At 42.8% G+C, this 27650-nt stretch overlaps 1 protein-coding gene and 1 non-coding gene across 3 annotated transcripts; both read right to left on the bottom strand.

The window, feature by feature from the left end:
• On the bottom strand, nucleotides 1–27650 carry CD84 (CD84 molecule). Of its 2 annotated transcripts, XM_060197666.1 has the most exons (8): nucleotides 27497–27650; nucleotides 10569–10913; nucleotides 4527–4775; nucleotides 4083–4217; nucleotides 3574–3605; nucleotides 2246–2344; nucleotides 1542–1601; nucleotides 1–1152 (listed from the first exon to the last, which is right to left on the bottom strand). In XM_060197666.1, the coding sequence occupies exons 1-8, from the start codon at nucleotides 27540–27542 to the stop codon at nucleotides 1087–1089; spliced, it is 1032 nt and encodes a 343-aa protein (XP_060053649.1). In that variant the 5' UTR covers nucleotides 27543–27650; the 3' UTR covers nucleotides 1–1086. The 2 variants fall into 2 exon arrangements, with proteins under 2 accessions (XP_060053649.1, XP_060053650.1); XM_060197667.1 differs by lacking the exon at nucleotides 4083–4217.
• On the bottom strand, nucleotides 21713–21788 carry LOC132540641 (small nucleolar RNA U2-19). Its single transcript, XR_009551831.1, has one exon. It is a non-coding gene; the product is annotated as a small nucleolar RNA U2-19 (small nucleolar RNA).

Genomic DNA, 27650 nt, shown 5'->3' with positions numbered 1-27650 from the left:
AATATTTTTATTTGTTAATAATAATAATAGTAATTAAATAAAGTGACTAGTGGATATCCCCCTTCCCACTCCCTGGAAGTGAACTTGTTTTCTGTCTGAGTCGAAAGGCTAGAGAGCAGAACTGATGGCTTAAGGCCAGTCCAACTTCACAGGCAGGAGAAGATCAATGCCCAGGTGAAGGCTATAGGGAAGAGAAAAAGAATGAATGTTCCCAACAACGCTGTTTTGTTCCCTTCAGACTTTCAGTGGACTTGGTGAATGTGTTTGTGTGTGTGTACATGCACACACACATACAATCTTCTCCGTTCTATTCAGATGCTGCAGTCATTTCTAAAACATCCTCACTGATACACTGAGAATAACTTTTACCCTAATGTCTGGCATCCCTTGTCTCTGCCAAATAGCCACAGAAACTCAGCCACCATGGTGCTATGTGGAGGATATACATAACCACAGGGAAACCTTGTGGGTGGTCAGGAGAAGAGCTGAAACAAGTTCTTTCAGTGGAGACCCCCGGAGAGAGCTTGATCCAGCCTGAAGTGTACCAGGGTCTGTGTGGCTAGGACTCCTGGCCTGAGCTTGTGGAGTCAAATGCACCTGCACAGAGATCCCAGTAGGAGGTTCATGGAGTCCACACTCTGGTGCGAAGTAGCCCACATATAATAAATATGGGCCAGTCATCCGCTTGGAAGCTCTGGTGTTTCATAGGCATGCATTGTGTATTGATCCTCTGGTGTCATGAAAAGCCACACCTCATGCACACTCAGTCTCAGACAGAAGGGTGTATTGATATTTTTCCCCCAACATAACACAAAGTGTGTCATATTTGTATATGTGAGGCCCATGGCTCCTTTTGCCTCTGGTCCTGTTTTGTCCTCATCCAGGAGGGAGCATTCAGTAAGGGCACGACACGTGTCCATTTGATTGTCTTGGCAACTGCCAGACTGACCAAAAAGGAGTCCAGCTTGGATTTGCTGCAGGACTGACCCCTTGCAAGGGAGGGCTGGGCAGACAGAGTCAACATTGGGGACTTGCCAGTAGTTGTGACTGTCACTCGATTTCAGAAGGAGCACACTGACTAGACGTTCAGACCACAATTTCATAACTGGGTGTCCCAGCAGTTTTGGGGTCCTTGGAACCAGGCTTCTCCATCTGAGTACAAGAGGGAGGCACAAAGCTTATTAATAAGGATGTGCTACAGGAAACCCCAGCCCTTGTGGTATCCTGGGAGCCAGGTACACAGAATAAGGGAACTCTTAAATTTCCTGGGTATTGGGGTACCTGGGGAGGCAGGATCCTATTATATCTAGTCCCCTGTTCTGCTCCAGCCACTTTGTGCAACCACTAGGCTTTGTGCAGCCACTAGGGCAACCAATGTTTTAGCCCCAAGGGGGAAAACAAAGCAGGAGAGAATGGTAAAAGTACAAAGTACAAGAAGAATATGGGGAGCACCAGCTGTCCCCTGCTGGAGGGGCAGGGTGCAACAGAGAGGTGGGGACAAGACAGAATGGGGAATGAGGGCAGCAATCAGGAGAGGTTACCTTTTCTGAGGACTGCAAGTTGGAATAAATCGTGTTCACTGATTCCTCCTCAGAGAATATCTGCAAAACAGCCCCTCCCCTGGTGAGGAAACTCAGCTTGACACCCACTCTTGCTTCTGCCTGGTCTGCACCCTTAGTAGCCCCCTCCCAGCAGTTGGCTGCCTCTCCTGCTTGGCTCTGATCCTCCTGAGGAACCAGCTTGAGTCCTGTTCTTCATGACTGATGGGTCGAATGTAGGGCTGGAGAGACCAGGCCGCCCCAGGCTCCAGGGAGCAGGCCCATGAAGCACAGGGACCACATGGAAGGAGTGCAGGGTGAAGGAGAGGAGGGATGGTGTCACTAAACTTGAGGGAAGCCATCTGTCATGGCCAAGCAGGAACCAGGTCTGGGGACCAGGAGTTCTTAGCATATGAGCAACAGCAGTCACCCACACCAGGGACTGATTCCCTACTGTTTGTTCTTATGAGGGGGGGTGGGGGGTGTGGAACACCTCTATTCTAGCCTCTAGTCTCTTCAACAGCCAAGCTCACTGTGGAAGTCAGGGCCACGGGGATAGTTGGCTACTTCCCGTCCTTGTCAGGCACTTGTGGCATTGTTCTGAGACATAGTGCTTCCAGTGGATGCTCCAGGCCCTTGACTGTGGCCAGTACTGGGGCTTGCTGCCTATTCTTCTCCCCAGATGGGGTCCCTGACCAGCAGCTCACCTTGGTTGGGGGGATTTCATCATAGATTCTGGACTCAGTTGGCTGGGCATCTCTCATGACAGTGACATATGTGTAGAAGGTTTTCTCTGCATCATCATCATCTGTGTCATAGAGAAACAGAAGGCATGGAAGGTAGGAGGCTATACACATGATCTGCCCAGCTCTTCTGTGTAAGCTAAAGAATGAGGCCCTATGAGGGTGGAGGGTCCAGCATCTCAAGAAAGGGTCCCCATGGTCACTAGAGCTCAGAGAGAAATTTCTTTCCCTCCAGTATGCACTTCAGACTGACCTCCCTTTCCCCAGAGGCTGCCCAGTCTGGTGATTTATTTTACTTTTTTTTTAAAATTTATTTTTTATTTAAGAAAGGATAAATTAACAAAACCATAGGGTACAACTCCACACAATTCCCACCACCCAATCTCCATATCCCATCCCCTCCCCTGATAGCTTTCCCATTCTCTATCCCTCTGGGAGCATGGACCCAGGGTCATTGTGGGTTACTTTTCTTTTTGTGACCAGAGCATTGCTCAGCTCTGACCATTGGTGGTGCCAGTGACTGAACCTAGGACATTTTACATGCAATCCCTGTCCACTACCACAATTCTAACTCTCCCAATCCCAGTGTTTAGACTCTTCTTGTAGGAGCCTCACTCTGGGGGCCCCCTTGTCTTTACTTCTAGTGTGGGAGGTTGTGGGGGGTGAAGTCAAAAAAAGTTGGGGAGAACTAGGGCCCTTCCTGTTCCATGCATAAACTCCCCAATAACACTGTTAACTGAGCCACTCCCTGGCTGGACCCACTTGGGGTGGCCAAGTCTCCCCTGCTGGCCCTTGTAGAAAAGAACAACTCCTCTTCTGCCTGGGAAACTGGCAGGGGTGTGGGAGGGATGGGGGCTGGTGGTGGTGCAGATAGTTCTCCTTGGAAGATTCTTGAGACTGCCTGTGACCAGGGCAGGTGGTATGACTTTGTCCACTCCAAGATTACATGAGTCCCTTCCCTTACAATGTGTCCCCATAAGGACAATGGCTGTCATTTTTTTTTTGCTGAGTACCAGATGCTGAGTGTCAGATGTTCATGTGTGATTTCACATGTGTGTGAGCCTTTTGACATGTGTGCATTGGCTATACTTGCTGTGACTCTGGGCACCTGTCACTGTGTGTAACTCACTGCTGAGAGGACAGAAACCTGGCTGGTAAAGTGACTGCTCGCCTGGGACAATGTCTGTACAGTGGCCTGTCTCTGCCCCAGTAACTTCAGATATAAGCTTGGAGTTAATCTCTGTGATCCCATGTCCCTACTGTCCTCATGGATAAGCTGCTGAGAACTCACCTGGTTTCTTACTGAAAGTCTTCAAAGGGGAACCTGCAAAGTCAGAGCAAAGGACAGTCAGTGGTGGGAGGCAGAGCTGATGTGACTAAAGGGAAAGGGAGTTTGAGTGGTGGTAGGAGGTAGGTGGGACAGGAGGGATTGGAGATCCCTAAGAGGCTTGAAATAAATTTCACAATTAGGACTCTGAGGGTTCCTGGGACAATCCAGGAGTACAAGGAGATGAATCCTGTCCCTCTAGGTCATGGTTGATGACTTGGAAAGTGACCCCAAAGGCATGCTAATCTGGCCTGGTTTCAAAGGAAGGCAGGGACCCAGGGAGGTGACCATGACACGGTGCTCAGCTTGAACATGGGTTCCTGGCCTCCAGTCACTGAGGGCACAGGATCAGAGACAGCAGAGTCCTCAGGGTGATGCCACCTTGGACCTGGGGTGTCAAGGTAGAGGTACCATGGACACAGAGTTCAGCTCCAGGAAGGAGGGGTTGATGATGGTCCTACCCACCCAGCTCACCTCTGGGGAGTCTACACTGTCCTTTCTTGTACAGAAACCACAGGAGCAGCAGAGGGAGGACACAGGCGACCAGGGCAGGTAGGGCCAGCATGCTCAGCATCTTGCTACGTTTTTTCCATGTGCCTAGCACCCCATCTGCAGATACAAGTGTGGTGAGACTCAGGGACCTAGGCCACAGAGGCAACAGGCAACTATGGAAAAGGCAATGACACTACTGCTGAAAGGATGGACCAGAATGAGAGTTGTGTATGTGTGTGGATGTTTGGGATCTCTCAGAAGGCTTGGGGACTCTTTTTCAGGGTTTCCTTGTGGGAGATGCTCTGGGGACCAGGCTGGCACAAGGTGGTATACTATCCCTCCTACCACCCCTTAGAACAAGGTCCAGACTGATCTTGCACTGTCCAGAATGCCCCTGGGTCCCAGGGGTGGGGATGAGCCTGCTACCTGTGCACAGCTGTAGGGCTGTGACAGAATCATTGCTACTGCTGATAGGGTTTCTGGCGGTGCACGTGTATGTCCTCTCAGGGTCCCCCAGGCTCTGGAAGACTTGAATGATTCTTCCTTTCTCCCCTAGGGGGCTCCATTGGAATGTCACATTTTTGTCATGGTCCACAGAGCACGACAGTGTGACATTGCAGGTGTTGTTCACAGAGGTCATCAGACTTAGGGTGATCCTGGGCTTCCCAAGCCGGCCTGGAGGAGAGAAGGGAGCACAGATAGTAAGCTGGACAAACAGTCTTGAGGACTAGCTGCTGCTATGTGGAAGAGTCTTAAATGGTCAAGAAATACTGTCAATATTTTCATTTAAAAATAAATTTAAAAAAGATAAAAAGAATAAAAGAAATGACTGTCAGGCAACATTGGGTATTAAAGACTCAGACTGGAATGAACTACATTTAAAGCAAAGATAACAAATATTCAAGAGTCATCACTTCAAACTTTAGGGGACATTTTTCTGTTTGTGCTCTGGAGTTATTTACTACATTTATTGTACCTTTTATTTTCTTATTCTTTTATTTTTAGAAAGGACAAAGGGAGAGACACAGAGAGAGGAAAGACACCAAAGTAATGTTTCACCATACATGTAGCTCCCAGGTGCTAATCATAGAGCTCCCATATGGTGTTGGGACTTAAAACCCAAGACGCATGGTAAACTGTGAGTGCCTTCCACCAGGTGAGTTATCTTGTTCTTTTTCTTTTTTTTTTTTTTTGCCTCCAAGGTTGTCACTGGGGCTTGGTGTCTGCACTATGAATCCACTGCTCCTGGAGGCCTTTTTTTTTTCTTGTTGTTGCCCTTGTTGTTTATCATTGTTGTTATTATTGTTGTTGTTATTGCTGTCGTTGTTGTTGGATAGGACAGAGAGAAATTGAGAGGATGGGAAGACAGATAAGGGGAAAGAAAAACACCTGCAAAACTGCTTCACCACTTGTGAGATGACCCCCCTGGTCTTTGCACTTCCGCGCCATGTGCGCTTAATCTGCTGCACTACTGCCTGGCCCCCATGAGTTATCTTCTATTCTAGTTATCTTTGTAATGTGGCCAGAGTCTTCCGAACTCCATGTGTCTCTGATTTACCAGTTAGAACGGGAATGTTCTGACAGATTCTACAATCAAGGCTTTGGTTTCCCACATGCTTGGTTCTCTCTCTAGTTTCTCTCTCAGAGGAAAGGAAAGAAAAATGAAATGGCACTTGATTTTGTCTATAGTTATCATGTTGTGAAAAGTGAAGAATAAAAAAACAAAAACAAAAACCACAAATCAAACCAAAACAAAATGAAAACAACAACTCACTTCCAAGCTAAGGAAAAACTCGTCTACTATTTAAAGACCATAATCCAGTTCAGCAGAGACTGTTCATTGACAACAAAGAGATGGTTTAATATATGTGGATTTGCTGCATCACTTTTCTCTTACTAGTTAACATAAAAGAAGATGTGTGATGTGCCCTAGTCAAAGAGTCCTGAGATTCCCAAACAGACATGACAGGCGTAGACCTTGAATAGATCCCCCTCTCCATTGTTACTGGTCATTTCTATCAGGAACAACACAATAGACCCCTTTGTGGTCCCCCATAGGACCTTGCCCTCAATGTGGATCAACAACGGTAGAGAATGTTCCTGGAGGCTGAATAACATGCTCTATGTTCCACCTGAGGAAGATGGGTCCTGAAATTGGGGCAGCTTGGAATGTTCCTACTCATGACCACAGAATGTGAGCTCAGATCTACAGGGATGCAGAGGTCACATAGGCTCCTAAGCTGAATATGGGCCCCAGATCAGATCAAATTTATGAGAAAGATAGGAAGAGAGAGAAAGAACCAGACATCACTCTGGCACATGTGCGCCGGAGATCGAACTTGGGACCTCATGCTTGAGAGTCCAAAGCTTTACCACTGAGCCACCTCAGGGACCACAGATCAGATCAAATTGATGGGGTTTACAGTCAACAATATTTATACTCCTTTTCCATATTAGGGAGCTACTTTCTTCCTTGATCCAGCTTTCTGGTCCTTTTTCTAGCCATGACATTATCTCCCCCAGATAATAACTTGGATCCACCTGCATATCAGATTTCAGGCTCAGGGAAAAAAACAACAAAAACTAGTATTGTCATGGGCTCTTTGGAATATAACTAAAATATGCCTACTAGCTATCTATAAAATAGAGACTCCCCAACTCTTCATCTGAACTATTCCAGCCTTTAGGTTTATGATTAGTCAACAATTTGTTTGGCTCTATATGGTAACTCTTTGCTAACATGATGCCAGCCTGGGCAGATGACCCCTCCAATGTGTCCTGGAGCCCCACTTCCATAGAACCCCACCCCTCTAGGGAAAGAGAGAGACAGGCTGGAAGTATGTATCAACCTGTCAATGCCCATGTTCAGCAGGGAAGCAATTACAGAAGCCAGACCTTCCACCTTCTGTACCCCATAATGACCCTGGGTCCATACTCCCAGAGGGATAAAAAATAGGAAAGCTTTCAAGGAGAGGGGATGGGATACGGAGTTGTGCTGGAAATTGTGTGGAGTTGTGCCCCTCTTATCCTATGATTTTTGTCAGTGTTTCCTTTTTATATATAAAAATAAAAAAAGAAGATGTGAACTAATATCCATACACAAATCTTAAAGACTACCACACTTTTTGTTATCATTTACAATCATATGCCACATGCCTTTTAAGTCAATACAACTGATAGCATCTGCACACCTTTAAAAAATTGAGGGCTGGAGGCCAGGCAGTAGCGTACTGGGTTAAGCGCACATGAAGCAAAGCACAAGGACTAGCATAAGGGTGTTGGTTCAAGCTCCTGGATCCCCACCTGCAGGGGGGTCGCTTCACAAGCAGCAAAGCAGGTCTGCAGGTGGTCTTGTCTTTCTCTCCCCCTGTCTGTCTTCCCCTCCTTTCTCCATTTCTCTCTGTTCTATCCAACAACTGACAATAACAAGAATAATAACAACAACAATAATAAACAACAAGGGCAACAAAAGGGACAAAACTAGCTGAGCAGTGGATTCACAGTGCAGGCACCGAGCCCCAGTGATAACCCTGGAGGTACAAAAAAAAAAAAGGGCTTTATCTTTCTAATGTATGTTCCTTTGGGCTTTTTGTTCTTTTTCTTTTTTTAAAGTACCCATTGTGAAAAACTAAAATCGCCTTAAAAGCTCATTTTACAGAACATTTTAAATAAAGTGATGGGAAGTAAGTTGTGGAAGTGGTAGGCTGGTACAATGACTACTAGAGTACAGTGGTTATTCTGTTGAAGGCATGGCAGCACTGACACTGGCAAAAGAAAGGAGAAGGCCTTTTCTCTGACCAGGAGATAAGAAATGGTCACTGCCCCACTTGTGAGTGTGGCACAAGGCTGCTGTGGGGGTGTGTTCCTTCCCCTGTTGGCCGAATGAGTCAGAATGGACTGGTACAGACTTCCCAATTGCTGTGGTGACTAAACTATGAGGCTAAACTATGAGGCTGTTTGGTTCCAACCTAACTGGAGAGCCTGGTCCCATGTCTCTCAGAAGGGTCAGTTCCAGATTAGAATTCATGATGACAGGTGTGGGAGATAGTGTAATACTCTGCAAAAGACTTTTATGCCTGAGGCTCTATCTGTCTGAAGTCACAAGTTCAATCTTCTGCACCACCCACCATAAACCAGAACTGAGCAGTGCTTTGGAAAGAAAAAAATAATAGTGATGACTTGGGAGGAACACTTTTGAATAAATTAGGAATGGAAACCTTAATAATAAGCTTTAACAATAAGATCAACTATGTAAGAGACAAAAGTAACTCAAATATGCATGCATTTCCTTAGAAATGATTCCTTAGAAATGATTTCCGTAGAAGTGTGCATTTCCTTAGAAATGATGAATGTCTTACTCTTTGCTTAGTATTTACTTATTTTTAGGAAGGATTTTTTTTTTTTGGGGGGGGAAGGGGATGTCCATCTGGGACCATTGGTGAAGAATGGCCTCCCATTTTATTTTTCTTGGCAGAAGCAGAGATAGTCTGTGCACACAGCTTCTAGACAGGGAAGGTTGGAGCTCAGAGTGACAAGCCTTCATCCCCCAGGTAGAGAGGCTAAGCCACTGACAGCCCTAGTCCAGCCCAGGCTCTTACCACTGTTGGATGGGCAGGGTGCTGCATAGTTCATAAGCATTAGTCCCTCATGTACTGGGAGAGGATAACTCTTCTCTTCTGCTGGGATTATGGTGAGAGTAAACTGACTCATTATATGAAGATCAGGCTAATATCCATTTGCCAATCTCTCTAGTAGGTCATCTGTGATCTATCATTATTCTTTGTAAGCTTCTGAGTATGTTAGCTACAGAAGAAACAAACTGTCAACAACCTTTGAGGAGGAAGAGTCAGAAGTATTTCCTGGGAGTCGGGCTGTAGCACAGCGGGTTAAGCGCAGGTGGCGCAAAGCACAAGGACTGGCATAAGGATCCCGGTTCGAACCCCGGCTCCCCACCTGTAGGGGAGTCGCTTCACAGGCGGTGAAGCAGGTCTGCAGGTGTCTATCTTTCGCTCCTCCTCTCTGTCTTCCCCTCCTCTCTCCATTTCTCTCTGTCCTATCCAACAACGACAACAACAATAATAACTACAACAATAAAACAACAAGGGCAACAAAAGGGAATAAGTAAATAAAATAAATATTAAAAAAAAGAAAAAAGAAAGAAGTATTTCCTGTATGAGCTTTTTCTCTGACCCTGTATATACTACTGCCTAAATATGGGCAAAGTCTATAATATTTTTAAGATCAGATGGCAAAATGTCAAACACATAATGTTCAATAAATGCCACTTCTCCTTTCCTTATCTCTAAAGTTAAATGCCAAAAAGTACATACTTAGTCATATGGATGATACAGGTTTCTCTAAGGCTTTCTGGTCATGAGCACTAATCACAGATATTATAATACCCTCCAAAAAAGAGTCAATAAACTTATAAAGGGATTAAAATAAACATCTTAAAGCAAATACTCTCTTTATTTTCTCAGCCAAAATTCCTTTTATTTCCTTTCTCTCTCTTTCTTCTTCTTCTTTGTAGATAGAAGGAGAAAGAGAGAGAGAGAGAAATACACACACACACACACACACACACAGAGACAGGGGGAGGGAGAGGGAGAGAGAGAGAAAAAGAGAGAAAGAAACTACAGACCAAAGCTTCCTTCAATGTAGTAGGGTTTAGCTCAAACCTGTATATTGCACAGGGCAAAACAGCACACTATCCAAATATGCTAATTTGCTAGCCCTCTTTTTTTAATTTTAAAGACCTGGAACCTTGAATATGCTCAATTTATCTACCTTTGGGTTGTGTTCTTTCATTCTGATAGAAACACACACACACACACACACACACACACACACACACACACACACACACAGAACAGCAGCACCACCTTGGTCCTATGATGCTCTCATGTGGTTCTAGGGTTTGAATCTGGACTGCGCACATAGTAAGGCACCTTTCCTACCTAGTGAGCTCTCTGTTCAGCCCCCAAACTGTGTTTTTAAAGTTCTTAAATAAGTAACATGCTCTAATGTGACTGCACCTGGGTTTGGTTCTTTAATTTTGTCAAGCAGTGGCCAGGAGTTGAACTTGAAAGCATGAGGTCCCAAGTTCCATGCTCAGTATTCCATGTTCCAAAGTGATGTTTTGATTCTCTCTCTCCCCTATCTTGTTTTAATAAGAAAAAATCTTTAAAAAATAATGTAACACATGTCCATTCAGAACACTTTCATCTACGAAGACAGCTATAACTGGAATTTAACAGAGGGCCAAAGATGAACAATTGCTAGATCCTTAGTTATTGCTCATCTGGTTGTGCGATGCTGCTGGGTCAATGCCTCATCGCCATCGTATAGTGGTCACAGCTATGAAATCCGTGCCATCTGGAGGGGAGCACTGGTAATGAGGGTGGCTGTGCATGTGTGAAGGCTAAAAATTAAAACTAAAAACAAGACCTTCACCTGCCCATGACTTACGATAGACTTGAAGGTTGTACTTCCTGGTGATGGTGGTCTTTTTTCCATCATTCTTTGTATTTATGTCAACTTTGTAGATCCCCGAGTCCTCCATCCTCAGGCTGCTCATGATCAGGTTGTAGTTCTGACCTGAGACGTTTATCCGATCATCATAATTTTGGTGTGTCACAGTCACTATGGGTCTGCCCTGATCTCCAGGATTTACAAAAGCTACAGAGGTTTCAGAACTCCAGGCAATGGAGGTAACTTGCTGTGGGTTTAGGATTTTCAAGGGGAAGGTAACTGACTCCCCCAGAGTCCCATTTATGATGAAGACATCTGTGTGATTTCCAGCTGCTTCCAACCCTAAGGATATAAACAGAAAGTCATTCATTATGTCTTTAGCATTTTAATCTACACAGACTTGAGTCTCTCGAGGAACTGCCACAGGTGAAGGTCATTTGGTTTCCTGAGAATGTCTTTTTAAAAATTAAAAAAATATATTTATTTATTCCCTTTTGTTGCCCTTGATGTTTTATTGTTGTAGTTATTATTGTTGTTGTCATTGTTGGATAGGACAGAGAGAAATCGAGAGAGGAGGGGAAGACAGAGAGGGGGCGAGAAAGAGAGACACCTGCAGACTTGCTTCACGTTTGTGAAGCGACTTCCCTGCAGGTGGGGAGCTGGGGGCTTGAACCAGGATCCTTATGCTGGTCCTTGAGCTTTGAGCCACGTGCGCTTAACACGCTGTGCTGCCGCCCAACTCCTGAGGATGTCTTTTTAAAAAAAATTTATTTATTTTCCTTTTTTGCTGCCCTTGTTTGTTTTATTGTTGTTATAGTTACTATTGTTGTTATTGATGTCGTCGTTGTTGGATAGGACAGAGAGAAATGGAGAGAGGAGGGAAAGACAGAGAGGGGGAGAGAAAGAGACACCTGCAGACCTGCATCACTGGCTGTGAAGCGACTCTCCTGCAGGTGGGGAGCCGGAGGCTCCAACCAGGATCCTTAAGCCGGTCCTTGCGCTTTGCGCCACCTGAGCTTATCCTGCTGCGCTACCGCCCGACTCCCGAGGGAGTATTCTATTCTAGGTATATTTAATGTTATTATAGTTAAAGTTTCTAGAGGCTTCTCATTCAAAAACCAAAGCTTTCCAGTTAATTTCAAGGTTCTACCTCATTTTTTTTTTTTTTGGTGTATTGCACCAAAGTAAAAGATATTGGAGTGGGGGGGAGGGTTCAGGTCTTGGAACAAGATGGTAGAGGAGGACATAGTGGAGGTTGAATTGTTATGTGGAAAACTGGGAAATGTTATGCATGTATAGACTATTGTATTTTACTGTCAACTGTGAACCATTAACCCCCCAATAAAGAAATAAAAACCAACAATAACAACAAAAAACAAACAAAAATGTGTTTGTTTAGACTTATAAACACTGAGACCTAGAAGGAATTTGAGAATGGAAGACTATAAACCTTCACAAACTCAAGATCCTAAACGTGTTTCTTTCCTGAGATTCCACCAGGTGGAAGAAGAGCTTGAACAATAACCTGGGATGTTACCAGTGTTTTTTCTTCTCTTGTGTTCTTTGCAAAAGACATTTTTCTTGTCTGGTAAACTAGCTCACTTGGATAGTGTGCTACTCTGCCAAGTGTGTGGCTCTTGTTTAAACCTGGCCCCCACAGCACTGGAGGAGGCTTCAGTGCTGTGGTTTCTTCTACTCTCTCTGATTCTCTGTCTCTAAATAAATAATAAAAAAGATATACTTCTACACAAACTCCATCCCTGGAAAATAAAGAGAGTGATTTAGTGACTCTGTAGTAGCATTTTTCCAAGTTGGTGATGCTGGTGTGTTTTTGGTTTACTATATTGTCCCTAGTCTCTACTAGTACCTGACCATAGTAGGTACTTATAAGTACTTGTGGAGTGCATTATCAAATGCATTGCCTAAGATCTCTTGAGATGACTTCTCAAGTGAGCTCATTTTTCATTCACCTGTTTATGAATGAATGCAAGTACTTATTCCATATCCACCTTTTCCCCTAGACACTTCTGTAGGTGTTTATTGATTTATGACACAAATATTTGTCCAGCATGATGTAAGGGGCACAATGGCAAGTAAAAATAGAGATATGGTCTACTCTCTGGAACTCTGTGATTAGAAGAAGGGAGCAACTGACAAATGACTGCAATGAAAGTGATTTGGGAGAGAATAGCCAGGGGGCTTGATTTCTTTTGGGAACTCAGGCACTCTTTTCAGAAAAGTCCAATGGTGCTTTTGGAATCTAACATGGGCAGAAATGGAAGACTTGACTGTTTTCTTTCTTACCTTCTAAAGAGAAAAGGAGTTAATACATAAATTATAAATTGTAAAAGCAATTTCAATTGTAAACTGAAAAGCAATATTATCAGAAGGTGTTGTTTTCTATTGACTTATTACTTACTATTCTCACTGAGCTCTACTTAGTGAGGGATGATGTTTTGAGTTCAGCATGGGTGATACTAAAAGTGTTTAGCACCCAGACCTTCAGCCTTCTGCATCTCACAATGATCTTGGGTCCATACTCCCAGAGAGTTAAAGAATAGGAAAGCTGTCAGGGGAGGGGATGGGATACGGAGGTCTGGTGGTGGGAATTGTGCGAAGTTGTACCCCTCTTTTCCTATGGTTTTATCAATGTTTCCTTTTTATAAATAAAATATTAAAAAAACAACAAAAAATGTTTAGCAAAGGGGCTGGGCTGTGGTGCACCTGATCGAGCACACACATTACCATGTGCAAGGACCCAGGCTTGAGCCTCTGGTCTCCACTTGCAGATGGAAATGCTTCAAGAGCTGGTCAGCAGGTGTTTATATTTCCCTCTCCCTTCTATTTCCCCCTCTTCTTTCAATTTCTCTTTGTTCTATTAAATAGGAAAATAAATAAATAAAAAGGGAAGAAATGGCTCCCCCTGTGTTTGGTAACATCAGTTCTGACATCAGAGTCCAAGGGTTGGTTTCTGGTCTGGTTTTGTCTATGTCCTTGCTTTTTTTTTTTTATGTCACATAAATGAGTGGGGTTGTTCAGTATTTGTCATTTACTTTCTGACTTATTTCACATAGCACAACGCGCCTTCCAGTTCATCCTTGTTGTCACAAAAGGCAATATTTTTTTTATCTTTTCTCAGAGCTGAGTAGTATTTCTTTTTAAAAAATTTTCCCTTTTGCTGCCCTTGTTGTCTTTTTAAAAAAAATTGTTGTTATAGTTATTATTGTTGTTGTTATTGATGTCATCATTGTTAGATAGGACAGAGAGAAATGGAGAGAGGAGGGGAAGAAGAGAGAGGGGGAGAGAAAGATAGACACCTGCAGACCTGCTTCACCGCCTGTGGAGCGACTCCCTTGCAGGTGGGGAGTGGGGGCTGGAACTGGGATCCTTACGCCAGTCCTTGCGCTTTGCGACACATGCTCTTAACACGCTGCACTACCACCGGACTCCCCTGAGAAGTATTTTTCTTTTCTTTTCTTTTCTTTTCTTTTCTTTTCTTTTCTTTTCTTTTCTTCTCTTCTCTTCTCTTCTCTTCTCTTCTCTTCTCTTCTCTTCTCTTCTCTTCTCTTCTCTTCTCTTCTCTTCTCCTTTCTTTTCTTTTTTATCTCCTCTCCTTTTCTTTGCTTTTCTCTTCTTTTCTTTTCTTTTTTTTTGCTTCCAGGGTTATTGCTGGGGCAATTCCCCTGCAGGTGGAGAGCCCGAGGCAAACCAGGATCCTTGCTCAGGTCCTTGAGCTTCGTACTATGTGCGCTTAACCCAGTGCATCACTGCCTGGCCCTAGGGCTTTCCGTTTGAATAGATGTCCCAGCAAAGGTTGGGTGACCTCATGAGGTGGGCTAATTAATGAAGGAGGGAATGACTTGAGAGGAGACCTCAGACTGTTAGCAACAAAGGAGATGCTACATACCAAGTGCTGTGCTAGGGACTAAGGAGCAATAGAGCATGGCTCTGACACTGGAAAGCCTGCATCTCAGGAGTAATAGAGATGTGTATGCATGTGACTTGTAGGGCAGGACATCCAGGTAAGAGTGCTAAGTAGCGAACAGAGGGAATGGGCATTTGGGCATGGGACGAGGAAGAGAAATTAAGGTTGCTTTCAGGAGCAGGAGTTACACTTTCCCCGAATCCATTTCCTTGAATGTGACTCTCCCCAGAGAAGCTGTCCTTCTGACTGCTAAGGTATGCTGAGGGGTCCTGGGACTATCCCAACCTGAACTCTCAGATGTCCCAGAAATGACATGTGACCCATGCTGTCACATGAACCTCCAGCTCAGAAGGTGTACCTTGACAGTCTTCTCCTTTGAAGAAAAAGTTCTATACTTTCATGTTATACTGGGTTCCCCCCAGAGCTATAGCTGATTCTACAGACTCCCCACCTCATGTTCCAGAGGATTTTTGAAGTCACATAAGAGAGAAAAAAATGGTCAGGATGTGGGTTCACTAGACTTATGATTCTGGGTGGGTGAGGATGTGTGTTTTTCACTTCAAGTCCAGGAAGTGTGTAGGCCTTTGCTATGACTGAGATCGCCTTGGTGTCAGGGAGTTTAAAATATATTTGAAATATGTCTTATCTCCTGAAGCAAGTCATCCCGGAAGCCATGAGGGCTGGTAGATAAAGAGGCTGGGAGGAGTAGTACAACACTCTGCTGCTGGTGATGTTGGTGGGAATCCACTACTTGACTAGACCTCACATGAAGTTGCTGTCACTTTCTAACCCTCTAGCTGTGGGAGAGAGAGTGAAAGAAAGAGAGAAAGTTGTAAACCCTTAATGTGGAATGGGAGATGGTGAGCAGTAGATAAAGGACTTACAAGTGCAAGGTTCAGAGGTTGACCCCTGGCACCACCCCTGGCACATATATAAAAAGGAGTGATTCTATTTTTTTTTTTCTTTGAAACATATTTTTTTTTTTAAAAAAAGATTAAGCAGAGTGGAAGGAGAGGAAGATGAAGACCATAGGTGAAAATACTTCTCTTTCTGAGCCAGGAAACCTCTGTTAACACAACATCTTTCTGAGTCTCAGTTTTCCCACCCACAGAATGGAAACAATAACTACAAAATCTGTCCTCTCTCACTAGCGAGCACAGTTGTATAATACAAGTGAAAATACTTTGTTAACCATCAGGGCAAAACCAGCATTTGCTGTTTCTAGGGTTTATAAAGAGAATGATGAAGGTGAGAGCCAGCCTCAGCATCTTTTTCACTATCCTAACACCTATTTCACCCTCTTAGTGAACTGCTTGGATTTTCTGTGATGATTTTGGTGACTCCAGGGTCACAATGGAAGGGTACAAATGACCTATAACTATGTCCAGTCCAGAGGGAGAACTTTAGGTACCAATTCACTTAGTATACATCATTTATTTCTTAAAGATTTTAGGTTTTTAAAAGCAGATTTTTGTCTATCATTACTAAATAACTAATACAAAATAAAAAATAAAGTAAAATTTCTGGGGCTAGGCAGTGGTGCACCTGGTTAAATTCACAAACTATAGTGTGCAAGGACTCAGGTTCAAACTCCCTACCCGCATAAGGAAAACTTCATGAGTGGTCAAGTAGAGCTTAGGTGTCTCTCTCCTTCTCTGTCTCCTCCTACCCTCTCAATTTCTTTGTCTCTGTCCAATAATAAATAAATTTAGTTGGGGGTTGGGCAGTAGTTAAGCGCACATGATGCAAAGAGCAAGGACCAGCATAAGGATCCCTGTTTGAGCCCCCAGCTCCCCACCTGCAGAGGAGTTGCTTCACAAGTGGTGAAGCAGGTGTCTTTCTTTCTTTTTAAAAATATTTAGTTTATTTACTTATTCCTTTTGTTGCCCTTGTTTTATTGTTGTAGTTATTATTGATGTTGCCATTGTTGGATAGGACAGAGAGAAACGGAGAGAGGAGGGGAAGACAGAGAGGGGGGGAGAGAAAGACACCTGTAGACCTGCTTTATTGCTTGTGAAGTGACTCCCCACAGGTGGGGAGCTGGGGGCTTGAACCAGGACCCTTATACTGGTCCTTGCACTTTGTGCCACGTGTGCTTAACCTGCTGCACTGTCACCTGACTCCCAGGTGTCTTTCACTCCTCCTCTCTGTCTTCTCCTCCTTTCTCCATTTCTCTCTGTCCTATCCAACAACGAGGACATCAAACAACAATAATAGCTACAACAATAAAACAAGGTCAACAAAGGGAAAATAAATAAATAAAATAAATTTAGTTAAATTTAGATAAAACAGATTTTCCATAGAAGCCAGCCCTTGGCTAGGAACATTCCAGGCTGCACTAATTTGCTCCTATTCTGACTATGAGCCCCAGATCAAATTGATGAGGTTTACAGTTAACACTGTTTATACACTTTTCCCATATTTGGGAGCTATTATCTTCCCTGACCCAGGTTTCTAATCCTTTTTCCAACTATGACACCATCTCCTCAGAAAAAAACTCAGGTCACCTGCATATTATTTGTCAGGCTCAGGCAAAAACTAGTAGGCTCCTCGGCTCCTTGGTATATAACTAAAATAGACCTACTAGCTTTTTCCAAAATGGAGACCTCAAATCTTCATCTAAAATATTCTTGTCTGTAGGTTCATGATTAGTCAAAAATTTGTTCTGCTTTCTCTTGTAACTCTTTTTCAGCCACCAGGTTCCAGATGACACCATGATGCCAACCAGACTTCCCCAGGCAGATGACCCCATCAATGTGTCCTGGAGCCCCACCTCCCCAGATCCCTGCCTCACTAGGGAAAGAGAGAGAGACAGACTGGGAGTATGGATTGAACTGTCAATGCCCATGTTCAGCAGGGAAGCAATTATAGAAGCCAGACCTTCCACCTTTTACACCCCATAATGACCCTGGGTCCATACTCCCAGAGGGATAAAGAATAGGAAAGCTATCAAGGGAAGGAATTGGATACAGAGTTCTGGTGGTGGGAATTGTGTGAAATTGTACACCTCTTATCCTATTGTCTTGTCAATATTTCCTTTTTATTAATAAAAATAAAAAATAAGTCAACCCTCAATTATTACTATTTTGTATAGGTGCTGAAGATTCTCAAGCATTTTATTCATGCTGGAAGGGATTTCAGGAAAATCCAGTTTCAGATAGATCTCGAGGCATAAAAGTTTGCTAAGGACTAACCATAAATTTTTCTAGAGAAAGGCAGGGTCCTTGCCCTAAGGAATTTGAATTGAACTGGAGGAAAATGATATGCACACACATAGAATTCTCCTTTGCAATGTGAGATAGTGAGTGATTGATTCAGCTATGTGGAAGAGACAGAAGCCATGGCTGGAATTCAAAGAAGAGGGGGATCACTTTGAGCTGTCACAGTGAGAGAAAAATTTGGAAAGGGTAGCAGTTGACGAGGGCCTTGAAAAGCCCATAGGTTTCTCCTAGAGAGAGAGAGGGCAAGTCAGTGTATCTCTGTTCCTTGGGTTCTGAATGAAAGTTTAAAAGCAGAATTGGTAATGGCGTCTGAATGAGTAAACATCAGCAGAACAGACCAGAGAGTAAGATTGGGTTTAGACTCGGGACAGCTATGGTTTGAGGTCTGCACCACAGGTAAAGAAGAGCTATTAAAGTTTTTGAGGAGAGCTGGGGGGACGTTTCAGTGGTGTAGTGTATGCTTTGCATCATGGGACCCTGTGTTCCATCCCTGGCACCACATAAAACTGAAAGGAACAGAAAAAAAAAAAAAGACATTGCAATGGTAGGGCAGTGCTCTGGTTCTTCTCTCTCTCTCTGTCTCTCTGTCTCTATCTCTCTGTCTCTCTCTCTCTAACACACACAAATAAATAAAACATAAAGAATAGAAAACCTAGTTTTTGAGATGAAGGATGAAATGTTGTTTTGGGACTATAGTCATATACTCACAAGATGATGTCTGAACAAGAGAGAAGAGAAATTGGGCTTGAGGACCCATTTGGGGAGCTCTTATAGCCATGGGGCATGAATGGGGGAACAAGGGGACTCAAAAGGAAGGGTAGAATTTGAGAAAGAGCACAAAGACAGGCAAAGGACAGGGATGCCAGAAACTCATCTGGTGCATTTTATGGTCATGCAGCTGCTCAGCAGTAGATTGGGAGCAACTGCTTTGTGCTAGTGGAAAACCGGGAGATGATGGAAAACCAACCAAGTGTATTCTGAAAATAAGTCAAAAGAAAAAGATAGTTTATGGAGAGAAACCCTGAATTTGAGATTATGGTGGACCTGGAAGTAGTAGATGGAAGGATGGAAGATAAGGAGGGAAAATGGGCTGAAATGCTGTTTGTGTAATTTTTGGCAAACTCTGCTAGTTATTTTCTTAAAAAAATTTTTTTTAAATTTTCATTAGTGATTTACAAACTTGCAAAATAACAGGGGTACAATTCCACACTCTTCCCACCATGAGTCTTCTGTGTCCCCATTCACCCCAGTGGAAACTGCAGTAATTCTCCCAAGCTCAGATATGGGTTGACTATTATATATTCCATTTTTTCTATGGTTTTGCTTTCCCTTCCAGTTCAAGTCACAGATACACCTATTATTACTTCCAAATACTTTTCCTTTTTTTCTCTTCTCTGTCTGGGTCCTGATAGAGTTGGAGTTCAGAGCCCTCTACTCATCATCCCATAATATTTTTCCCCCTCTGGGAGTATGGACCAAAATTATTTTGGGTTCCAGAAGGTAGGACGTCTGACTTCTGTAATTGCTTTTCTGCTGGACATGGATGTTGGCAGGTCAATCCATACCCCTAGCCCTGCAGCAGTTTTTCAAACTTTATGTTATTTATTATTGAGACAGAATGGCACTCTGTGGGATGCAGAAGGTAGAAGGTGTGGCTTCTATAATTTTTTCCCCACTGAACATGGGCATTGACTGGTCGATCTATACTCCCAGCTTGCCTCTCTCTTTCCTTAGTAGGGTGGAGCTCTGGGGAAGCGAGCTCCAGGACACATTGGTGGGGTCGTTTGTCCAGGAAGTCTGGTCAGCATCATGCTAGCATCTGGAACCTGGTGGCTGAAAAGAGAGTTAACATACAAAGCCAAACTCCCAGAGGGGTAAAGAAGGGGAAAGCTATCAGGGGAGGGGATGGGATACAGAGATCTGGTGGTGGGAATCGTATGGAGTTGTACCCCTCTTATCCTATGGTTTTGTTAATGTCTCCTTTAAAAAAAAAAGAAATAAAGAAAAAAAAAGACTTCACATTAAAAAAAAATAATAATACCACTCTGATATTAATGCTATTTGTGACTTGTTTTCCCCTCTCTTTCTCTTCCCCTACCCTTTTCTTTCTTTCTTTCTTTCTTTCTTTCTTTCTTTCTTTCTTTCTTTCTTTCTTTCTTTCTTTTTCTTTTTTTTTTTACTATTTATTTATTTATTCCCTTTTGTTGCCCTTGTGGTTTTATTGTTGTAGTTATTATTACTGTTGTTGTCATTGTTGGATAGGACAGAGAAAAATGGAGAGAGGAGGGGAAGATAGAGAGGGGGAGAGAAAGACAGACACCTGCAGACCTGCTTCACCGCTTGTGAAGCGACTCCCCTGCAGGTGGGGAGCCGGGGCTCGAACCAGGATCTTTACATCGGTCCTGGCACTTTGCGCCATCTGCACTTAACCCACTGTGCTACCGCCCAACTCCCCCCCTTTTTTTTTTTTTTTAAAGATTTATTTATTTATTTCCTTTTGTTTCCCTTGTTTTATTGTTGTAGTTATTGTTGTTGTTATTGGTGTCGTCGTTGTCGTTGTTGGATAGGACAAAGAGAAATAGAGAAAGGAGGGGAAGACAGAGGGGGGAGAGAAAGAGAGACACCTGCAGACCTGCTTTACCGCTTGTGAAGCAACTCCCCTGCAGGTGGGAAGCTGGGGGCTCCAACCAGGATCCTTATGCAGATCCTTGTGCTTTGAGCCATGTGTGCTTAACCCGCTGCGCTACCACCTGACTCCCTTACCCTTTGCTTTCATGCAGGAGTCAGAGATGTCTGAAAAATATGAGATGATCTTACTCATAGGTGTTACTTAGGAGACAGAGTAAGGGAGAAACTGTATTAGTAAGACTGTGGTCTATTTCAGCAAATTCAACAACAACAACAAAAAAGGTAGAAGTCTTGAGAGGATTGTAAAGGGGTTGGAGGCCCAAGTACCCTGTGGCGGAGGAAAGTGACAATTTGATGGTGGGTGAGGTGTGCTGACACATATCTTTTTAAAATTAAATTAAATTAATTTATAAAATAAAAAAATAGAAAATATTGACAAAAGCAGAGGATAAGAAGGGTAAAATTCCACACACTTCCCATCACCAGAGCTCCATATCCCATCCCCTCCACTGGAAGCTTTCCTATTCTTTATCTCTCTGGGAGTATGGACCCAGGATTATTATGGGGTACAGAATGTGGAAGGTCTGGCTTCTGTAATTGCTTCTCCACTGAACATGAGCATTGGCAGGTTGATCCATACTCCCAGCCTGTTTCTATGTTTCCCTAGTGGGGCAGGGATCCGGAGAGATGGGGTTCCAGGGTACACTGGTGAGGTTGTGTGCCTGGGGGAGTCAGGTTGGCATCATGGTAGCATCTGACACATATCTTATAGCAATATGAAAATGTATCCCTGTGAAGAGGAGTGTCAGGGGTTGGGGTATGAAAGGGGTGGGGGGTACATGTCAGTGACTTCTCATCATCCTAGAATAACATTCAACTTTTCAGGGGTAGATAGCATAATGATTATGCAAAGAGACTTTCATGCTGGAGGCTCTAACTCCCAGGTTCAGTCTTTCAATTATCTTAAACCAGAGCTGAGCTGTGCTCTGGTTATAATAATAACATAAAGAATAACATTCAAAGTCCTCCAGGAACTACTTGTTCTTGAAGTCTCTGCAGACTTTTCACCCCAGATTCTGCCACTCTGCATCTTTCAGTGGACATGACTGTCTCCCTGATAGCCATAGTGGGTGGACATGACACTGTCCCTCGAACAGTCAGTAATTCCCACAAAAGTTACCTCCTCAAAGAAGTCTGCCTTGGTCTCATTTGTTTCTTCCAATGCTGATTTTGTTTTACTCTCTAAAGTTTCTTAAACATTCACATTTTCTTGAAGGCATTTATCACTCTCTTGGATTTTTAGATTTATTTATTCAAGTCATTGAAATATCTGTTCTCAACTACAAGCATTTATTTATTTATTTATTTATTTATTTTTTATAAATCAAGCATCAGGTAGCCTGAAGAGATTCTGATGTTCAGATTTGGCTTTCATCATTGAGCCAGTATAGTATCAACTACAAACTTTTAGTGATTAGACTATTATGAGGCACATGGTAGGTTTTCAATAAGTATTAGCTAGATGACAAATAGAAAAAGAAGACACACTGGCAAAACTAGTTCTCTGTTTCATTGTTATGAACAGAGTTTTTATGTTTATTTTAAAACCACTTTATTTTGTCTGTTTATTTTTTGGATAGGGACAAAGAAAAACTGAGGCAAGGGGAAGATAGAGAGGGAGAGAGATACCTGCAGCACTGCTTCACTGTTTTTGAAGTTTGCCACCTTCAAGTGGGACTCTACTAGGAGCACCACTGCCTGCCTCCTAATACATATTTAATTAATTAATTGATTGATTAATTAACTTTTACCAGAGCACTGCTCATCTCTGGTTTATGGTGATGCTGGGCATTAAATCTGGGAGCTCAGAGTCTCAGGCATGGTAAGTCATTTTGCATGAGCACTATGCTGTATCCCCCAGGCCTGAATCTCTAATTCTTAGCTGGATACATGGCCAGTTGTCATTGGCAGAGTTGCCTAGGTATGTGAAGGTAGCACACCTTTGATCCAGGTTGGGTCATGTTCAAGTTCAACTCCTGACATTTACTGTGGACCTCTTCATTGCAACATCTGCTGGTCCTGATCTGTTTGCCACCATCCTGGCTCCTTTCAGCTTTTCCTATTTCTTCTTTTCTATCTTCTCTCCCACTGTCCTGCTTCCTAATTCTTCCAACAGGCTAGAGCTTTGAGCTTTGCACTTGGTTCTTCTCTCTCCCATAGGCACACCTTTTCCAGCACACCTTTGCTGGAAAACTATGCTCCAAATTCATCTCATCAGAGAGCATTTCTGCTCACTGCAACATAGCAGCAGGCCCTCTCCACCACTTTGCCCTGCCTGACTTTTCTTTTCTTTTTTTAAAATTAAATTATTTATTTCTTATTGGATAGTGATAAGGAGGAATTGAAAGGGGGAGGGGAAGATAGAGAGGGAAAGAAACAGAGAGATACATGCAGTCCTGCTTCCTCACTCATGAAGCTTTCCCCCTGCAGGTGGGGGACCAGGGGCTTCAACCCAGGTCTTTGTGCTCTATAATGTGTGTGCTTAATCAGGTGTGACACAGCCTGGACCCTTGATCTCTCTTTACACTATTCACGGTTTAACCTTGTGTGTACTTACTTATTCATTCTCTTGGCTGGATCTCTGTACAGAAGGCCCAGAGGTTGAACTGATGAATAAGAATAGGTCTTTGCTTAATTGTAATTTTTTTTTACTCAATTTTCTCTTACTTAGAGAATTTGCTACTTATTCATTTTTTTTTTTTTGCATAAGCCCACAGTGTAACTAACCAGGAGAAACTCCATTTTGATTTTTAAATTTTAGCCATCCTGCACCAACCATTCCTTCATTTGGGGGTCTTCCTGACTATTTCTTCTTTGCTATAGCAACCCTCTCTATGATTTTCACTTCAGGATTTCCCATGCTATTTCTACACAGCTATAGCTACTAAGAAATAAGGTTTTAATTGTGTGTGTGTGTGTGTGTGTGTGTGTGTGTGTGTGTGTGTGTGTGTGTGTGTGTGTGTATTACATGTTAGGAGCCAGATACAAAAGGAAAGCAGAGATCAGACAATAAATGTCCTTGTGGTGGTCTCAGATACCCAGCAGGAAGATCAGTAGAGGCAAGCCTTGCAGAATGATGCTACCTTAAACTTGTTTGAATGACTGTTCAGACTAAACACATAGAGAACTGGTGCCAGAGAGACACCTTGAGACTGGATCCTTTTGCCTCCAATAGCACACTACCCCTTTCCCAAGTTCCCTTTATGAAAGGCATCAGAGAAGATCAGTGTGAATGAGGACAGAAAGGAGGGTGCACTGCAGCCTCTCTGCTTGCTACAGGACGCTCTTGCTTCTTCAAAATCCTTCAACTAAGTATTCCTTGTTTTCTTTTACTGGGGGAGAGTTTTTGCAAGATCACCTTCTACTTTCTTTTCCTTCCATCAGCATTTTTCTGGGTCAATTAGTGGAGGGAAAAGGGGAACTTCCTAAAATGTTGCAGGTCTGGAAAGGTAACCCTCAAAAAGCACTCATTGTAGCCAGTCAGATTTCTGAAAGGGAAGGAGATAGCAGTGAGGAAGCAGAGGATTAGCTGCCAAACTTTGATGCCATTCTCCATAAGGATGGAAAGTCTTTGGTTAAGAGATTTCTAAGAAAATGGACTTAACTATTCCTAGACAGTAATATGTTATTTTTCACTGAATCTTTTTTTGGCTTGTATCAAAATCAATGACTCTTGGTCATTAACTGCTTTATCATGACTGTCATATGTATGGATATCAAAATAAACTTGACAGATTGAAGCATGTACATTGACATTTTAATAACTCCAACTGGTGAAAAGGTGGGGACCACTTAGACGTCTACCCTAGCTAGTGGAAATGTGGGAGATGCTCTGATAAAGTGGCACCCTACTGATGCAAAAGTGTGTGTGTGTTTGTATGTGTGTGTGTGTGTGTGTGTGTGTGTGTGTGCAGAGAGAGAGAAACTAACATCAATCAAAATCACAGATCTGCTAAAAAAAGTTAACATCTGACCATGAATGAGGACCTGTCAAAGTGGTCTTGGTAACATAGCCCTGACAAGGCATACAACTGGGCATCAGAGGACACCAACACTGAGAAGACTTCTGGTCTGTCCCCATTATGGCTCAGAGCTGCAGTGTCATAGTCATGATGAGAATGTCCAGTTCAGAGCAGGAGACTGTGAGTCTAGGATCTTGGAGAAAATATTTCCATCTTGGAATAATCATGAATTCACATGCTCAGACTTCTCAGTTTTGCTGAGCTAAAAAAAAATAGGAAAATGTCTAACTTCCTTTGTCCACTGCTTCTCAGCGGTTTTGACTGCTCTAGTTTTCCAGGAAGTATGGAAAAGCAGCGTCGGTTTGTCAGCACAAGGTCCAGTCTAAGGGATCACCTTTTCTAGGGACAAAAATTCTAGGAAATATTTGAGATGTAAACATCAACACTATATTTGCACTATAATTAATAATTTGTGTCTTTAGAGATTTATTTATTAGAAAGAGAAAAAAAAACAGAGCATTACTCTGCATATTCAGTATAAGAAATCACACTTGCTACTGCGTGCTTACAAGTCTTGTGCTCTAGAGCTGATCACCCTCCTGGGTCACTACAGTATATTTTGTACTCAGGAAATGCTTGCACAGTTCTCTTTAAGAATCAAACAGGTGCACTCAGCAAAAGCAAATGGTAAATGGAAGACTTCTGGTTTTACTTCTGTAATAACAAGAATCATAAGTCTCCGATAAAATGACTATGTCAACCTTAGTTTTCTTTTCAGATCCCCAAACTCACACCTAAGCCCCAAATTCCACCATTTCTCTCCTTCTTATGTCTAAAAACAATAGACTTAGTTCATACCTTTGATCACCTCCTACAGTCAGGTACTGTGCCGAAAGATTGCCCGTGAATGGCTAGCGTTTTGGTTCTCCAAACAATCTCAATGGGGGAATAGTTTCCCTGTTTTGAGGTCAAAACACTAAGGCAATCTGGTGTAATTCCCTCAAAGTTTTCAAGCTCATGGATGGATAATTCACCATGACCAGATGACTTAACAACCTGAATTTTGATTTTAGCATATGAGGTGTTTGTATCTGAGCTGCATTTTATGCTGCCAAGTCCCCACTGAAGAGCATCAGAGATCTGAAAACTTACTGAATTTGGAGGTCAGAGATATGAGGCAGAAAATGCCCTAGGCTTAGAAGAACACATGTCTACCCCCAGCTCTGCTTATTTGAGGAAGGAAACTCCAGGTGAAGTGAACACTGGAATTTTTTTTTTTTTTAATTGCCACTAGGGACTCGATGTTACTGGTGCTTGATGCCTGCACTATGAATCAACTGCTCATGCTGGTCATTTGTTTCTGTCTTTTATATGATAGAACAGAGACACATTGACAGAAAAGGAGAAAGAAATAGAGACAACTGCAGCACTGTTCCACCATTCATGAAGCTTCCCCTCTACAAATGGGGACTGGAGCCTTGAACCAGGGTCTTTGTGCATGGTAACATGTGCACTCAACCAGGGACAGCACTGCCTGGATCCTGACCACTGAAATCTTACTTTCTCAGTTGCATAGTGGCTTCAATCATATCCATCTTGCTTTCATTATTTATTATTTTATTTTTTTCCAATTGTTTCCTTATGGATCACAGAAGACTCAGCATCAAGATGGCAGACTATTGAAAACTGGTCAAATACACCAGGTCCAGCCTTCTCTGGAAAACTAGGGACATCCCTGTATTTCCTGTTTAGAGTCTACCTAATTTCTACACCTACTTGCATTTTCTGCCTGTCATGCCAGGGAGACAGGCAAGGACCACAGGAACTCAGTCTGTCCAATGGTTGCAATATCCATAAAGCATGAATGGAAGGAAGCATAGCTTTAAATAGTCAAGGAATTGCACAGAGGAGATAGCATAATGGTTATGTAAAGAGACTATTATGCCTAAGGCTCCAAAGTCCTAGATTCAATCTCCACACCACCATAAACCAGAGTTGATCAGTGCTCTGGTAATAAATAAATAAATAAATAACTGAGGGATACTTTTTCAGGATGTCCCAACCCTGTTAGATTCTGCATCCTAATCCACACTAGGAATTTCCTGGTGTGGATTAGGATGAACTGGTAAGAGAGATTATAAGTAGATTTAGAAATGCCAAATATGACAATTTCCCCCCTATATAAACAAGGCTATTGTTTGGATTTAATGGGATAATATACATAATGATAGGACACTCCCAGACCAGGATTAATGACAATTTTCTCTGTAATAATAACCAGTATTCATTCTATTCCTCAGAACTAACCACTGAGCTATTACTAAGAAAAACAGCTTTTCATTCCAGTTCATTTCTCTCTCTCCCCTCACTCCCATCTCTTTTCTGAGATTTAACATCTTTGTAAACTAGTTTGTTTTAGAGAGATTTAGAGGTCATAAGGAGAATGATAGCTCTGAATATGTTTTAAAAATAACTATGTGGGGGCCAGGTAGTAGTGTACCTGGTTGAGCACACATATTACTGTTTGCAAGGACCCAGGTTCAAGCTCCCAGCCTTCACCTGCAGAGAGAAGCTTCATAAGTGGTGAAATAATTGCAGGTATCTCTCTCTTTCTCCCTCGTTACCTCCCCATTTCCTCTCAGTTTCTTTCTGTCTCTATAAAAAATATATATATTTAAAAATAAAGAAATAGATGTTAAAAAATAAAGTAAGAACATCCAGAAATAAAGCTGTTACATTGGTTAGTCTTGAGTCACTTTACTCTGTCAGAGCCAAACAATAGAACTCTGTCCTAACCAAGAACACACTCTAATACCAGAAAGAATTTTCCTTTAAGCTATTCAATTCCTAGATGTTCATTCTTTTACTGGGAATTCTGGGTCTTCCAGGTGACAACTCTCTGAGGTAGAGGCTTGGCCTCAGACATTTGGGCAGAGACAACACCGAGTAGCAACAATCCTCAAGCTGAAAAACATTGCTTGGATGGTAAGTCTTTCCCTTTTAGTTTTCTGAAACCCAGGGTGTTGCTGTTAGAACAGAGCTAAAGGGCATTTCCACATCTTTAGGGTTTGGGACAATTTCTACCACTGAGAAGAAAAGCAGGAGGTAGACAGCAAGGAGAGTACTCACAGGTTTGTAGGCAAAGGAGCAAGATCCACTGGTGGTGCGAAGCCATCTCCTCCTGCTGCCAACGAGTGGGTTTCACTTGGGTTTTCTTGCTCTTTTTATAGATAGATTTAAAGCAGGAAGTATGACTGATGTCTTATTTCCATTTTCGACATAC

Source organism: Erinaceus europaeus, chromosome 9 (assembly GCF_950295315.1).
Source record: "Erinaceus europaeus chromosome 9, mEriEur2.1, whole genome shotgun sequence".
Classification (NCBI taxonomy): Eukaryota; Metazoa; Chordata; class Mammalia; order Eulipotyphla; family Erinaceidae; genus Erinaceus; species Erinaceus europaeus.
The sequence above is the reverse complement of the archived record's forward strand: the minus strand, read 5'-3'. Positions and strand labels throughout refer to the sequence as shown.

Excerpts from the sequence above, each read along its gene's own strand:
- CD84 (XM_060197666.1), bottom strand. The coding sequence starts at position 27,542 with ATGGCTTCGCACCACCAGTGGATCTTGCTCCTTTGCCTACAAACCT. Across the intron at positions 10,914-27,496 it reads GCTCCTTTGCCTACAAACCT|GGTTGGAAGCAGCTGGAAAT; the intron begins GTGAGTACTCTC and ends TTATATCCTTAG. Across the intron at positions 3,606-4,082 it reads ACAGTGTAGACTCCCCAGAG|GTTCCCCTTTGAAGACTTTC; the intron begins GTGAGCTGGGTG and ends CTGACTTTGCAG.